Genomic DNA, 16,705 nt, shown 5'->3' with positions numbered 1-16,705 from the left:
GCTTTACTAATTATATAATCTCGCAATATGTAACAACTAAAGCCACAACTTGTCAACCATGTTTATCACGATTGCTACATTTCTCATAATAAATATCACGTATACGTACTCTCCGTGGTCTCGTATGTGCTACAAGTAGCCTTTATTATTAAAATGCATTTCAACACTTTCTGTGTGTGTGTGTGTGTGTATATATATATATATATATTAACAAAAGTTCAGAAAATAAAAGCATTCGATTTTTTCATACCTTGTAAAAGTACTGGGGACTCAAGTCTATACTTCCTGATCAATAATACAGGATTTCTGAAACTAAAAAAAGTGTAACAACTTACCCTTGAAACAACTAACTGTAGTACAAATGGGATGTTCCATGAAATAAACTCACATTTTTCCAAAAAATAAATCACAAATAGCGTATGATATTTCACAATTTACATGTTATATAGATAGCCTCCCCATAATATCATACTCTAACAGAACTCTTGCTTACATGATACTGGAAAAACATTTTCATTACTTGATGTGCAAGTCCAATATCACTAAATTTTTATCCGGTGTGCGTGTAGATTTGCAATAGGGGTCATGATTTCCCCGTTTTGCCTCCGTTTCTTACCACAGAGAACTTTATTTTTCTCCATTCTCAGGGTGCAGATACGATGTCATAAATACGTCACACGCGGGATCTGGTGCACTAGCGCCATGTATATAAATATAATAGTACCGTCTATTGTATGTCCATGTAAATACTTCGCAGGGTGTAGATGAATCTTCACCAAAATTAATATAAAGGTTCATTAGGTTCCTAAGAAAATACGCTCAAATTTTCAATTTATATTTTTTTGCGGTTTTTATGAGTGATTTTGCGGGTTTTGTTTAACCACTACTTCGCCCCTGTTGATAGATCTTCACCAAATTTGGAATGAGGGTTTGTTGAGTTCATGAGGAGACATGTGCAAATTAACGTATCACATTTTGTGTTTTGCTGTTTTTATGGGCGTTTCGGTTTTGCTTTTTTTATTATACATAAAGGAAACAACTTTATATAGTCTTTCATTAATCATGAATTTATATGACTTCTATCCAGAGTACGAGTACCCCATTAGTTTGAATAAAAGCACTTTTTATAACCTGCAAAGTTATAAATTTGTAACGTTCAAACCGATAAATCTTTTATCTCTATTCACAGCACTAAAAATTCACGTTGTTGACCTATAGAAGGATCATCTGATCACTGCTCCTCTGAAAGAACCAGAAACGTCTTTGAAGACTTGACGAAATTATTATTTTTTTATACGAATTATTTTTCCATAAAGGATCGTAGAAAATATTTAGGATTGGTTTATAGTTGATTTAAATAAATGAAATACCTCTGATAACATCTTCGAAATGTTACGTTAAAACGTTCTCTGAAAGTAAACTTACACATCTGAATAGGCTGATCTTACAAATACCATTTCCTGCAGGTAAGATGGATGGGTAATAAAATCTTACCTCTTAGGCGCAATGCCCATCTGGTTTATTGTTAATAACATTTATTTACCTCCTACGTATATTTTTACTCACTTAACCTGATTGCACAAAAAAAATAAAGACAAGACTGGAAATGACCTACTATCATTCTGCCATTTCATTGACATTAGCCATAAGTTACAATATACACTACTACGTAAGTGTATATGAACAAATGGATAGTTGTATGCATTTGTTTGTGTTAATGTTGACTTTTTGTGCTTTAGGGCAACTCATATTTACCTATAGAGATAACGCCCAAAAATAGGCCTTAAGAGCTAACTCCCTATTCAAGTGGGCCCTTCAAATATTTTCTGGTGACGTCAAAGAACATCAGTGAGTAGGAAGCTTATTTTTTAATGACAATCACTTGGTGCAGAAAAAAAGTAAATTTATTCTTTTTTCTTCAATTTCATGTATTGCTAGATTTTTAAAATATATCGGTTGCCACATTATATATATAAAAACTGTTTCATTTGATTTTAAAATGGTTTTAAGTTGTGCACCTCCACATGTAAGAAAGATACTGGTTCAGCAAGTGGATGAAGGATTAACATTCGTGACACGTGGTTTTCCTTTTTTTTTTTAATCTGAACAAATAACTAAAGTTTTTGCAAGGAAAGAAAGTTAGGTCAGTAAACAATTTACACAAACTACATTAGTGCTAAACCAGGAACTGATCTCATACGACGTGAGGATTTGGGGCACATTGAGTATTTAATGTTGATTTGTTAGTTACTACAGTACATTTATTGAATATTAGTCAGAACAACTTAAGAATTTTGTAATAACGTACCATGTGTGCGAGACACCCACGTGACTCGTGACATCACTTAACAAACTGGAAATTCAGCTACGTCAGACAAAAAACAAAAGAACCCCACCTACGTCGGGGTTTGTGGTAGCTGTCATTGGAAGCGTTTATATGATTTACAATCTCGGGTTGTCGCAACAGGTTTGTCAGTTTTCTAAGCAGCAACGTTCTTCTATTATTCGCCACTGATAATCAAACATTACAATGGACGAAACAAGAGTGAGAAGACATATCAATAAATTATTCGCGGATCAAAGACCTGTAACATCGCACGTGACAGAAGTTCACGTGCACCATCCCAGTGGTCATCGTTTACATGACCCATACACCTGTCCATTGCCAGAGCCAGAGGTATGTTTTATCATTATATTTAATGTTGGTATCAAAATATTTGTAATGACGAACGTATAACCCTAGTAAAAAAAAATCCAAAGAAGTGTGTGTGTTTGTGCGGTTGTGATTATATACGCTATGTAATAATATTATTTCTGATATGTGTGTAAGAATATTATAGTTATGTTCGTTAATACTTATATTGTTATGAAGTGTAGAGAAGATCATAGTTACATGTTCATTAATATTTAGGCCCGACAAGGTCAAGTGGTTAAGGTACTTGATTCTTAATCTGTTAGTCACGGGTTCGAATCTCCGTCACACCAAACATGCTCACCCTTTCAGCTGTGGGAACGTTATAATGTGACGGACAATCCCACTATTTGTTGGTAAAAGAGTATCCCAAGAGTTAGTGGTGGGCGGTGATGACTAGCTTCCCTCCCTCTTATCTTACATCATTAAATTATAGACGGCTAGCACAGGTAACTCTCACGAGAAATTCAAAAACAAACAAATCATTAATATTTGTAATGACTTCAAATGTAGAAAATATTGCAGCTATATGTATTAATGCTTATATTGACATGAAGCATATGGGATATCATGGTTATGTTCGTTAATACCTATATTAATACAAGTACGTGTATATGTAGCAAAACCACAGCGGGCTATCTGCTGTGTCAACCGAGGGAAATCGAACCCCTGGTTTTAGCGTTGTAAACCCGAAGACTTACTACTCTCCCGCCTAGAGGCATTAAAACCGAGTGTGGGGACGGTTATGAATATTTTCGTTAATAGTTATATTAATATAAAGCTTGAAAACAATTATAGTGCTATAGTTTACGCCAAAATCTTTGCATACTGTTCCATATTGATATTATTGTCTATACGCGTGGAGTAGTTATTGAGTAGTAACAGAGAGTGTAGCGTATGATCAGACATAAATGTTCTAGTTGTTGTTATCGTCCGTATAAGGTGTTTTAAGCATTTGCTAGTCAAACATGCATATATACCTGTTTTGTATAGAAGGGTGTGCTTTTGGTATAATCTTTATCAAAACAGGTCAACGCTTTGTTCAGACAGTTTCCTTGTACTTTTGGCAGAGTCATGCCTCGTCACGTGCAAATTGTTCGATTCTCTAAAAATGGTATGAAGCAAACAGGCACTGCCAGTATAGTAGGTTACCACAAGTGTAATGTATCCAGAATTCTGAAATGTCATTGAAAAGTCTCCTGGTAGTCGCCGAAAAACTACAGCCCTTGATGACTTGGTTTTGATCAAGTTGACAAGGATAAAAGAAGTCTTGCTACACTGTATAACAAGAATGGTATGAGCATATTAATTCCAGAGTGTCCAGAAGAACAATCTACAGGAGACTGGCTGACCGAAATTAATTGCAAGAAGAGTCATCTGCAAACCGATATCAACCAAAATTCAATGTTGCTTGAACATTAAAGTTTACAGTCAAGACATTGATGACATTTCATCTCTTCAGATAAGTTGTGTTTCCTGTTGGTAAAGATTATGATAGGAGAACAGGTGAGGAAACGATTATCTTTTTTAAGGTGGTGCTGTGCATGTTTGGACTGCTAGTTCTATTCATCAAGGTAGAAAAGCAGCTCTTTATATTATCCAGGGAAATGTCAGTGGCACCTCCTTAAAGCATCACATGGAAACTATATTTCTGCTATATGTTAGGGCAAGGTATGCCGATAGCTTTGTGTTTCAGGATGGCAGTTCCACTGCCTACAGCACTGTACAGGATTATTTCGACCAGGAGGACGTTACAAGATTGCCATGGTCAGCAAAGTCTCCTTATTGTAATCCCAATAAGAAATATTTAGCAGAACTGAGCCGGAAAATTGCTATTCATGACCCTAAAAAATTACTGTAGCTGAGCTACATTGCCTTCAAGTGACAAGTTGAAATGAAACCACGGTGGATTACATCAATAACCTTATCGACAACATGCCACATCACCTTGTGGAGGTTATTAGAGTACTAAGAGGGCCAACCAAGTACTGAATGTTTAATATTAAAAGTTATAACGTTTCAAGTTGATGTTATATTTTATTATTATATATGTTTTGGTAAGGTTTTGTTGCAATAGGTGAAATGCCGAATTGCGTATCTTTCTAGAGGTGTCTCATAAAATTGTTTTCTGTTCTAATAAATCATTCATGATGTCCATAGAACCTACCACATTATACAAAATACATACGTAGGTGTTTAATATAACATTATAACATCAATTTCTCAGTTTAACAGCAGTAAGTGTATTCGTATTCCATTTTATGTAAACATTTCGACCAAGACTGCACCAATTCGTAATACTTAAATTGTTTGGTATAAATAATGGCTTGTAGTTACACTGATTTATTAATACTTACTTTGAAATAAAGTAAGGGAACGATAAAAGTTATACCTGCTCATAATACCGGTCTCCCAGTGGTATAGCAACATGTCTGTGGACTAACAACGCTAGACACCTGCTCATAATACCGGTCTCGCAGTGGTATAGCAACATGTCTGTGGACTAACAACACTAGACACCTGCTCATAATACCGGTCTCGCAGTGGTATAGCAACATGTCTGTGGATTAACAACGCTAGACACCTGCTCATAATACCGGTCTCACAGTGGTATAGCAGCATGTCTGTGGACTAACAACGCTAGACACCTGCTCATAATACCGGTCTCGCAGTGGTATAGGAGCATGTCTGTGGACTAACAATGCTAGACACCTGCTCATAATACCGGTCTCGCAGTGGTATAGCAGCATGTCTGTGTGCTAACAACGCTAGACACCTGCTCATAATACTGGTCTCGCAGTGGTATAACAGCATGTCTGTGGACTAACAACACTAGACACCTGCTCACAATACCGCCTCGCAGTGGTATAGCAGCATGTCTGTGTGCTAACAACGCTAGACACCTGCTCATAATACTGGTCTCGCAGTGGTATAGCAGCATGTCTGTGGACTAACAATGCTAGACACCTGCTCATAATACCGGTCTCGCAGTGGTATAGCAGCATGTCTGTGTGCTAACAACGCTAGACACCTGCTCATAATACTGGTCTCGCAGTGGTATAGCAGCATGTCTGTGGACTAACAACGCTAGACACCTGCTCATAATACCGGTCTCGCAGTGGTATAGCAACATGTCTGTGGACTAACAACGCTAGACACCTGCTCATAATACCGGTCTCACAGTGGTATAGCAGCATGTCTGTGGACTAACAACGCTAGACACCTGCTCATAATACCGGTCTCGCAGTGGTATAGGAGCATGTCTGTGGACTAACAATGCTAGACACCTGCTCATAATACCGGTCTCGCAGTGGTATAGCAGCATGTCTGTGTGCTAACAACGCTAGACACCTGCTCATAATACTGGTCTCGCAGTGGTATAACAGCATGTCTGTGGACTAACAACACTACACACCTGCTCACAATACCACCTTGCAGTGGTATAGCAGCATGTCTGTGTGCTAACAACGCTAGACACCTGCTCATAATACTGGTCTCGCAGTGGTATAGCAGCATGTCTGTGGACTAACAACGCTAGACACCTGCTCATAATACCGGTCTCGCAGTGGTATAGCAGCATGTCTGTGGCTAACAACGCTAGACACCTGCTCATAATACTGGTCTCGCAGTGGTATAGCAGCATGTCTGTGGACTAACAACGCTAGACACCTGCTCATAATACCGCCTCGCAGTGGTATAGCAGCATGTCTGTGTGCTAACAACGCTAGACACCTGCTCATAATACCGGTCTCGCAGTGGTATAGCAGCATGTCTGTGTGCTAACAACGCTAGACACCTGCTCATAATACTGGTCTCGCAGTGGTATAGCAGCATGTCTGTGGACTAACAACGCTATACACCTGCTCATAATACCGGTCTCGCAGTGGTATAGGAGCATGTCTGTGGACCAACAACGCTAGACACCTGCTCATAATACCGGTCTCGCAGTGGTATAGCAGCATGTCTGTGGACTAACAACGCTAGACACCTGCTCATAATACCGGTCTTGCAGTGGTATAGCACCATGTCTGTGGACTAACAACGCTAGACACCTGCTCATAATACCGGTCTCGCAGTGGTATAGCAGCATGTCTGTGTGCTAACAACGCTAGACACCTGCTCATAATACTGGTCTCGCAGTGGTATAGCAGCATGTCTGTGGACTAACAACGCTAGATACCTGCTCATAATACCGGTCTCGCAGTGGTATAGCAGCATGTCTGTGTGCTAACAACGCTAGACACCTGCTCATAATACTGGTCTCGCAGTGGTATAGCAGCATGTCTGTGGACTAACAACGCTAGACACCTGCTCATAATACCGCCTCACAGTGGTATAGCAGCATGTCTGTGTGCTAACAATGCTATACACCTGCTCATAATACTGGTCTCGCAGTGGTATAGCAGCATGTCTGTGGACTAACAACGCTAGACACCTGCTCATAATACCGGTCTCGCAGTGGTATAGCAGCATGTCTGTGTGCTAACAACGCTAGACACCTGCTCATAATACCGCCTCACAGTGGTATAGCAGCATGTCTGTGTGCTAACAACGCTAGACACCTGCTCATAATACCGGTCTCGCAGTGGTATAGCAGCATGTCTGTGGACTAACAACGCTAGACACCTGCTCATAATACCGGTCTCGCAGTGGTATAGCAGCATGTCTGTGTGCTAACAACGCTAGACACCTGCTCATAATACTGGTCTCGCAGTGGTATAGCAGCATGTCTGTGGACTAACAACGCTATACACCTGCTCATAATACCGGTCTCGCAGTGGTATAGCAGCATGTCTGTGGACCAACAACGCTAGACACCTGCTCATAATACCGGTCTCGCAGTGGTATAGCAGCATGTCTGTGGACTAACAACGCTAGACACCTGCTCATAATACCGGTCTTGCAGTGGTATAGCACCATGTCTGTGGACTAACAACGCTAGACACCTGCTCATAATACCGGTCTCGCAGTGGTATAGCACCATGTCTGTGGACTAACAACGCTAGACACCTGCTCATAATACCGGTCTCGCAGTGGCATAGCACCATGTCTGTGGACTAACAACGCTAGACACCTGCTCATAATACCGGTCTCGCAGTGGCATAGCACCATGTCTGTGGACTAACAACGCTAGACACCTGCTCATAATACCGGTCTCGCAGTGGTATAGCACCATGTCTGTGGACTAACAACGCTAGACACCTGCTCATAATACCGGTCTCGCAGTGGTATAGCACCATGTCTGTGGACTAACAACGCTAGACACCTGCTCATAATACCGGTCTCGCAGTGGTATAGCAGCATGTCTGTGGACTAACAACGCTAGACACCTGCTCATAATTCCGGTCTCGCAGTGGTATAGCACCATGTATGTGGACTAACAACGCTAGACACCTGCTCATAATACCGGTCTCGCAGTGGTATAGCAACATGTCTTTGGACTAACAACGCTAGACACCTGCTCATAATACCGATCTCGCAGTGGTATAGCACCATGTCTGTGGACTAACAACGCTAGACACCTGCTCATAATACTGGTCTCGCAGTGGTATAGCACCATGTCTGTGGACTAACAATGCTAGACACCTGCTCATAATACCGGTCTCGCAGTGGTATAGCACCATGTCTGTGGACTAACAACGCTAGACACCTGCTCATAATACCGGTCTCGCAGTGGTATAGCACCATGTCTGTGGACTAACAACGCTAGACACCTGCTCATAATTCCGGTCTCGCAGTGGTATAGCACCATGTCTGTGGACTAACAACGCTAGACACCTGCTCATAATACTGGTCTCGCAGTGGTATAGCACCATGTCTGTGGACTAACAACGCTAGACACCTGTTCATAATACCGGTCTCGCAGTGGTATAGCACCATGTCTGTGGACTAACAACGCTAGACACCTGCTCATAATACCGGTCTCGCAGTGGTATAGCAGCATGTCTGTGGACTAACAACGCAAGACACCAGGTTTCGATACTCGTGGTGGGCATAACACAGATAGACTATTGTGCAGCTTTGTGCGTAATTATATAGTAAATAGCGCAATCATTGTGCTAATATTTCTCAATATAAAAGGTGGAACAAGTATAGAGGAATTTTATTAACTTTACAATGAGCAGAGCTCCCCCCTCCCAGTTTCTATACTTGTTTATAAAATATATTACAAATTGTTTTAACTCTAGTTTTGTGAATTATAAAAGGGAGTCTCTCACATATTCTTTATCAATTAGTTTATCAAATCTTATGAATAAACGACAGCAAAATTCGTGTTTAGTTATAAAACAAATATGAGTATTTTAAAAGCACCCAGCTAGTACAGCAGGATGTCTACGGATTTACACCATTACAATGAGGGGTTCGATTCCCCTCAGTGTGCTCCGTAGATAGTCTACTGTGGCTTTGCTATAGAAAAACAAACACGCATATTTTAAATATGAAGTAATATGGAAAAAAATTTATAGTAGTAAAATTTATTTAACAGAATTTTGTGTTTAATATAATTACAAATTAAATAAAAAAGGAACGTTAAATACAGTCTTTCCAAAGTTGAATTCAATACTTCTTTAAAACTAATAAAAATGTTAATATGCCTTCAAAATGAACACCTGAAATATTTAGCCTTTCAACGAGTTTAACTAAGATGTTGATCAATGAGTGAAAACGTTTATTTTTCTTCCATATAAAGTTTCAAACTTTATTTTATTCTATACTATCATAACAACTCAGCAGAATAGATATTCCAACGATCAAATATGTTTGTTTGGTTTGTTTTGAATTTCGCGCAAAGCCACACCAGGGCTATTAACGATAGTCGTCCCTAATTTAGCAGTATTAGACTAGAGGGAAAGCAGCTAGTCATCATCACCCACCACTAATTCTTGTTGGACCACTCCTTTACCAACGAATAGTGGGATTGACCGTAACATTATAACGCTCCCACGGCTGAAAGGGCGAGCATGTTTGGTGCACCGGGATTCGAACCCGCGACCCTCGGATTACGAGTCAAACGCCTTAACCTACCTAGCGATACCGGTCCGCCCTGTAGAAATTTCCAATATAAAGATGTACAAACACTTAGCCTATTTAAGTAATCACTATATTGTTAAAACATCAAATGTGCTTGATGTATTATAAACAGGTGACACAGTATTACGACTATATTTTCTTAATATATATTCGGAGTAAAACTTATAAAATTAATGTACAAGGTTGTAAATGTGTTTTTGTGATACAATTTACGTTGGAAGAGACCATTATTGTCACCTAATAGTTCTTCACAGTAGATGCCACGCTGCTAAATAAAGTGGGAACCTTGAAAACAGCTATTAAACATGATAAATGTGACAGTAGTATACATATGATAATAAAGAAGTTTAAACTGTTTCGGTTAATTTTGTAATCATTTTCTCTCATAGAAACACAATATAGCTTGGTAAACGATGGCTTTAATATGGAACCCATAGCAACACCGTTGATCTAATCATAAATATTTCCATTAAGAAAAAATGAATTTCTTTAATTGCGTAGTCAATTAATTTGAGAACAACTAAAATAGTCACACTGTTGAAAGCAGTCAGATCATTTTGAGTGTAGTTGTATAGAAGAACTTACTTTAGTTACTGTTAGAGTATAAAGTAGCTTTAGACACTATTTGTATAGAAGTAACTTCAGCTACTATGTATAGTAATAAAACGGCCTGCCTGCGGGTCTCTGTGTGTGTGTGACTGTCATAACTCAAAGAATCTAGAAAACCTGAAATTTTGCAGCCATATTAAGTGGACCCTGAGGGTTTGCATCTGATTATTCCAACTTGCCACATTAAAAAGATGCGCATCCGCACATAGGTAAGTAATAATAAAGAAATGGATCCTCATATTACAAACAGAAATCACAGACAAACAGACAAACACGCACGTGCTTGCTCGCATGCGTCTCTTTTTTATGATACAAGCTAGCGAAAAACCTACATCGAAATGTGACTGCAATAGCTCCAAGAGAAAAGAACCTAGAAACCTGAAAGTGTTTACCCATAATAAGTTTACTCCGAGGGTCTGCACATGGGGGCTATCACCCATCTTATCCACGTGCATGTGTGCATACGCATGCGCATCCTTTTAATGAGGCAAGCTAGCGAAAAACCGCATAGTAAAGAAATATTTTTTTATTATAATACCTTCTAATATATATAAAAAAGACGGTTCGTTTTGATAACAATACGCCAAAAAACTAACTTTTACGTCATATTACTTAGCAAATAAACTATAACTTTATAATGTTATTGAAAGACTGTGCTGAAAGTATAAAATGAAATGTGTAAACTAAGAAATTGTAAAAAATTGTTTTCTAATTTAGATGCTTATTTGTTAATAATTTCAGTTTAAAATCGGAGGTCATGCCACATGGAAGGTCATTTTTATAAACAGACTACGTCCCGTAAAAGATAAACAAAAGCATATAGGTTATACTTTAATGCTAAAATGGACTCATAAAACACACACTGGCATAGTCACTTAGAATAAATGAAAAGTATATAGGCCTAGCATCGCCAGTTGATTAGGGGCACGCAACTCACTATTTGAGGGTCGCGGGTTTGAATCCCTGACACGCCAAATATGCTCGCCCTTTCAGCCGTGGGGGTGTTAGAATGTTGCGGTCAATGCCACTATTCGTTGGAAAAAAGAGTAGCCCAAGAGCTGGCGGTGGGTGGTGATGACTAGCTGCCTTCCCTCTAGTCTTATACTGCTAAATGAGGGACGGCTAGCGCAGATAGTCCTCGTGTAGCTTTGCGCGAAGTTCAAAACAAACACACAAACAATTATATAACTGAGTCGGTTTTATTACTCATCGGAATCTGTACCATCCTACCCTCAACTTCAAAATTCTTTTAGGCAAGATTAGTTAGTTAATCTGTGATATCTTGGGTATAATCAAACACATGAATCGAAAGAGTTTGACCTCCTAAATCCAAAACTGTAATTGTAGCTCAAAATGTTCAAGAGAAGACGAAGCTGTAAGATAAAAGTTTGCACTTGAAAAACAAAAATTCTGTGAGCAGCTTAGCCGCGGCTCATAAATCTCCGAGTAAGCATGAGTCTCAAACGCCTCTTAATACTATAGGTACAAGCCTATATAAATGATATAAACTAGTTAGAACTTATTCAGTAACCCTCATTTTCTGGTATTTAACAATCACTAACTTCGCAAATTGCGCTAAACTGCGGGGATCATTTCAGAATACATCTCATAATGGTCTCATAAAAGTAGACTTCATATGCATTTTTATCAGTTGATAAACCGTTGAAATTCACGTGTTACTCCTGAAGTAAAAAAAAAATCTTTAAATTACAAATCATTATTATATGAAATTATTTTCCAGTTTCTGTTGTTCGGCTCTCATTTATGTTTATTCACTTGAAACAGGTGCACAATTCCAAGTTAAGAATGAAACCAAATTTAGTTGTATTTAAAGTATGGTGTTTAATCCTCTTTAATTTAGTAGAAGTACAAAAAAATCAGTTGATAAATGTTATTTGCCTTTTTATTATCACGACAGGCCGAGTTTGTAACTAGAGTTAATTTGCTTGACTTTCACGAGATGGCACTACTAAACACTTACAAGTTTCTGAGAAGGTTAATGTTGATTTTTCGCATCAAAATAGAACGTAAATATTGAATTTTTTGAAGTAATTTGTTCATTTTTTAAAGAAAGTAAGACCAGTCATTCGTGACCGTTCTTGGTGAGACTAATTCATATTTCTTAGGAGAAAAAGTGGACGATTGTAACAAAAGATCGAGTCCACCATGTCAAAAACTTGATTTATCACAATCCCAATTCTTTGAAATGCTGTTAAAACAAAACCTTTAGCTGTGGATTATTTATTAAAAACAAGTACAAAATGAAAGACTTTTATGCCAATGTTGTACGAAAATACAACAGTGAAATAATAAATGTAAATTTATCTAATACAACATCTAAAATAAAAGGAATAATTTTTGTGGTGTTACTAATTATTATGTAATAACCTGATTTGCAAATGGAATTTATAATAGTTATAATTTCCTTGTTTAACATTATTTACAGCCATGGAGTTGTGGTATATGAAAACTGATAATATACATAGCGCCTAGACCACTTTTATTTCTTGTATCCGAAAAGGCCCAAGGAGCCCTGCTATCCAACAAAAAGCATTGTTGGCACTGGGTATGAAGCGGGATTAACATTGTTGTTTGAATTCATGAATTCTTAGAATTAGAACCTACCGAGTAAGGGATTTGCTGATAATAAGCAAGTGTCCAATCACCTCAGTGAAGTTGTATTCAGTAACAAACAGGTGGCAGCACTATCTATGTAGGGATGGATTGGATTATTCTTCGAAATGGTACTTTGAATATCTCCTCAATAGGTTAAAGAATTAGCACGGAAGCTTAATTTAACCCATTCAACAATTCGGCGTCATCTGCAGCAGATTGGCAAATGGGTCCCTCATTATTTAACAGAAGCCATCCTTAGAGCAAGAGTGGACATTTGCACTTCACTGCACTCTCATGAACGTAACTCACCTGTTTTGGGCAGGTTAGAGACTGGAAATGAAAAATAGATATTTTATAAAAAATGTTAAGCACCGCAGACAATGGCTAAAACACAGCCCAAAATGGACATCCACCCTAGTAAAGTCTTATTAAGTGTTTGATGGGATATTGTTGGTGTGATTCACTTTGAGTTACTGTCTCTCAATGTAACGATTACATCAGACTTCTATTGTCATCAGTTATAGCGCTTGAATATTGCACTGAAAGAAAAAAGGCCTGCCTTGATCAATCGTAAAGGTGTTGTGCACGATTCCATATAGCAAGGAACACATCTGTAAAGATTGATGACCTAGACTGGAAAAACTTGCACACCCTCCTTATTCTCCAGACTTTGCCCCATCTGATTATCATATATTCCGAAGTTTGCAGAACCATCTTGATGGAAAAGAGCTTGGAACACATGAAAATGTCAAAACTACCCTCTTTAAATTCTTTTCCTCTAAATCCCAAGAATTTTATAAAAGTGGCATTTAGAATCCTGTGAATCGTTGGCAGGAAGTAATTAATAATAATGGAACATACATTATTGATTAAATAACATTAAAAACGTTTGAAATCCTTTCTCTTTTCCTCAACCTAAAATCGGACATTACTTAAGGAATGACCTGATAGATATACGATGAATATTATAGTTGTAACCTCGTTGTATTCAGAAGTCGATTATATAAATGCAACCTTTCTACATCCATTTAAACACCGCATGAATAAAAACAAGGACATAACTAAAGAAGTAAATGTATGGATGCCAAATAACAAATCTTCAAAGAGAATGTAAACATGATAATAGGGATGTTACTTGCATTATCTCACATAATAACACATTCACACAGTGTTATAGAATGTTTACAAATTCAGTTTAGTTTAGATTGAAGAGTTATATCTGTTACTATATGTTAATTATTGCATATACTATTGTATAGAGATGATGCAAATGTCATCTCTAATACCTTGTTTGTCTCCTTATTGAAGGACTCATTTCAACCATCCCTGTATTTAGTTGTTCTTTTGATAAGTTTTTACTTTACTTGCTTATATGTTTGCGATAACATTTCTCTGGCTTAACTGCTTCCAATTTTTTTTCGACTGCGTTTCTTTTTTGATCATATTGTGATCTAGTTCAGTTCTCAACAACCAGAAAGTGTGCTTGTTGTTAAGCATGAGGCTACACTACGAACTATCTGTGCTCTAACCATTGTGGTTATGGAAACATGATTTTTAGTGTTCTAAGCCATTAAACTTATTGTATACACACCACAAAGCATCAGAGAACTCCAAAAAATACACTCCACAGGGATTGGCAATAAACCTTAACTTCATCTCACAACTTTGTAGTTTAAAACACTTGACCAGTAGTGCCTTCCATGTTATATAATTTAATATTCTAGGAAATCGCTCGTTTGTTGCATGGTGATAGGGTACAATACCCTCATAGTGAATATTTATTTCAGAATTCTTTACAAAACTGAGCTATTGCATTTTATTTCTCATAGCATTCCATTAAAATATCTCAAGCATAATTATACGCGTAATTTAAAGGGCAAGAGATTTATTTTTTAGTTAACGAAGTAGTCACGCTAAGTTTCAACTGTTTCAATAAGCCTTGCCGAGGTATTTTTATCATAGTATAACGGCTGAACTAACGTGGAATAATACAGTCATATCCAAACATTTTCCAACTTACCATCAAAACCCATACCCGTCTATCTAAAGTAAACGATGACTAGCAGGGTTCAGTTTGTTTGTTTGTTTCTGAATTTCGCACAAAGCTACTCGAGGGCTATCTGTGCTAGCCGTCCCTAATTTAGCAGTGTAAGACTAGAGGGAAGGCAGCTAGTCATCACCACCTACCGCCAACTCTTGGGCTACTCTTTTACCAACGAATAGTGGAATTCACCGTAACATTATAACGCCCCCACGGCTGGGAAGGCGAGCATGTTTGGTGGGACAGGGATGCGAACCCGTGACCCTCAGATTACGAGTCGCACGCCTTAACACGCTTGGTCATGGCGGGCCAAAAGGGTTCAGAGATAAACAGCTACTAACTGATATCTGATTGTTATGTAATAATAAATATATGGTCACCTGTTTCAACATGTTCACAAATTAAGAATAAGACATTTTGGGCAGTGTGGCTGATAAGAGTGCCTCGAGACAGCGCCTTTGAAAATTTCTAAATGTAAAAATTTAAGGATTTATCGATAGAACAAGAGAAATTAATTATGAATACCGTCTCTGGCAGTTCCTGTGAAACGTTTACAATTACAACCTGTCGTAGAATCCCCCCACCCAGCTAAATAGGAGACCACAAAAGTCAGTTTTCTTTTGCACCCAACATAATCCTTTTTCAAGATGACGCTCCTGCTGGATCTCTAATCTGTCAGACTAGATATTGAGCCACGTTACTCCTTTTGTTTCTTTCTAACTTCAAAACCTTTTTATCTAATACCAAGACACATGAAAAAGTTTATTTATTTATCGTTCTTCGGAAGCGCTCATCCGATAATTAATATAATCTGTTAGGCTTCACGCTCTAATTCAGTTTCGCTATACACAAATTACAAAATGCCTTGTATGTTTCCCAAAAATTACTGTTTGTAAAGAGTTTAATGTATGAAACTACATGTAAACTACTAATCGAAGCAAGCTTTGTTTTTCTTTGCTGTTAAAAGCAAAGCTACAGTTTCGTTTGGTTTGTTTTTAATTTCGCGCAAAGATACACAAGAGCTATCTGCGCTAGCCGTTCCTAATTTTGCAGTGTAAGACCAGAGGGAAGACAACTAGGCACCACCACCCGCCCCCAACTCTTGGGCTACTCCTTTACCACAGAATAGTGCAATTGACTGTCACATTATAACGCCCCCACGGCTGAAAAAGCGAGCTTGTTTGGTGTGACAGAGATCAGAACCCGCGATCCACAGGTTACGACAAAGCTACAAAATGGGCTATCTGTATTTTTCCTACTGCAAGTAACAAAACCCGATTTTTAATAAAATAAGCTCCCAGACTTGTTCTTGAGCCACCGAAAACGTGAAACTTAATACAGTAAAACCTTTACAAGCCTTTACATCATTATCTTAATATTTCTCTTATAAAAGGCCCTCTATATGGTGGAACCTGCATAATGCAGATGGAAAACTATCTTTCACCTACTTCATCTACAAACAAGTAGGATTAGAACCTGAGTAAAGCGTAAAAAATATTTTTGATAAAATATTAATTTCCTTAAATATTAATAAACTCTTGTTTAATTAACAATTTGTTTAAATATTAATAAATTCTCTGTCATTTTGTTACAATAAGTATTGGTTAAATATAGTCTGTTCTTTTTTCTGCCTTTATTATTCCGGAGGTCGCTATTTGAAAGAACGACTGATTGCACGTTTGGTCGCATTTGCTGTTGGAAAACTAGAGAAACCA

The 16,705-nt window shown here is 38.0% G+C and overlaps 1 protein-coding gene across 1 annotated transcript in view; it reads left to right on the top strand.

Annotated features, from left to right (window-relative positions):
* Positions 1-2,432: 2,432 nt before the first annotated feature.
* The window catches only part of LOC143244953 (WD repeat-containing protein 47-like), a 49,050-nt gene continuing 34,777 nt past the window's right edge, over positions 2,433-16,705 (top strand). The window contains exon 1 of the mRNA XM_076490558.1: positions 2,433-2,677. Within this exon, the coding sequence (XP_076346673.1) occupies positions 2,531-2,677 (147 nt within the window). The 5' untranslated portion in view covers positions 2,433-2,530. The remainder of the gene's footprint in view (positions 2,678-16,705) is intronic.

This window comes from Tachypleus tridentatus, chromosome 2 (assembly GCF_004210375.1).
Source record: "Tachypleus tridentatus isolate NWPU-2018 chromosome 2, ASM421037v1, whole genome shotgun sequence".
Lineage (NCBI taxonomy): Eukaryota > Metazoa > Arthropoda > Merostomata > Xiphosura > Limulidae > Tachypleus > Tachypleus tridentatus.
This window is presented reverse-complemented; position numbering and strand designations above follow the sequence as displayed.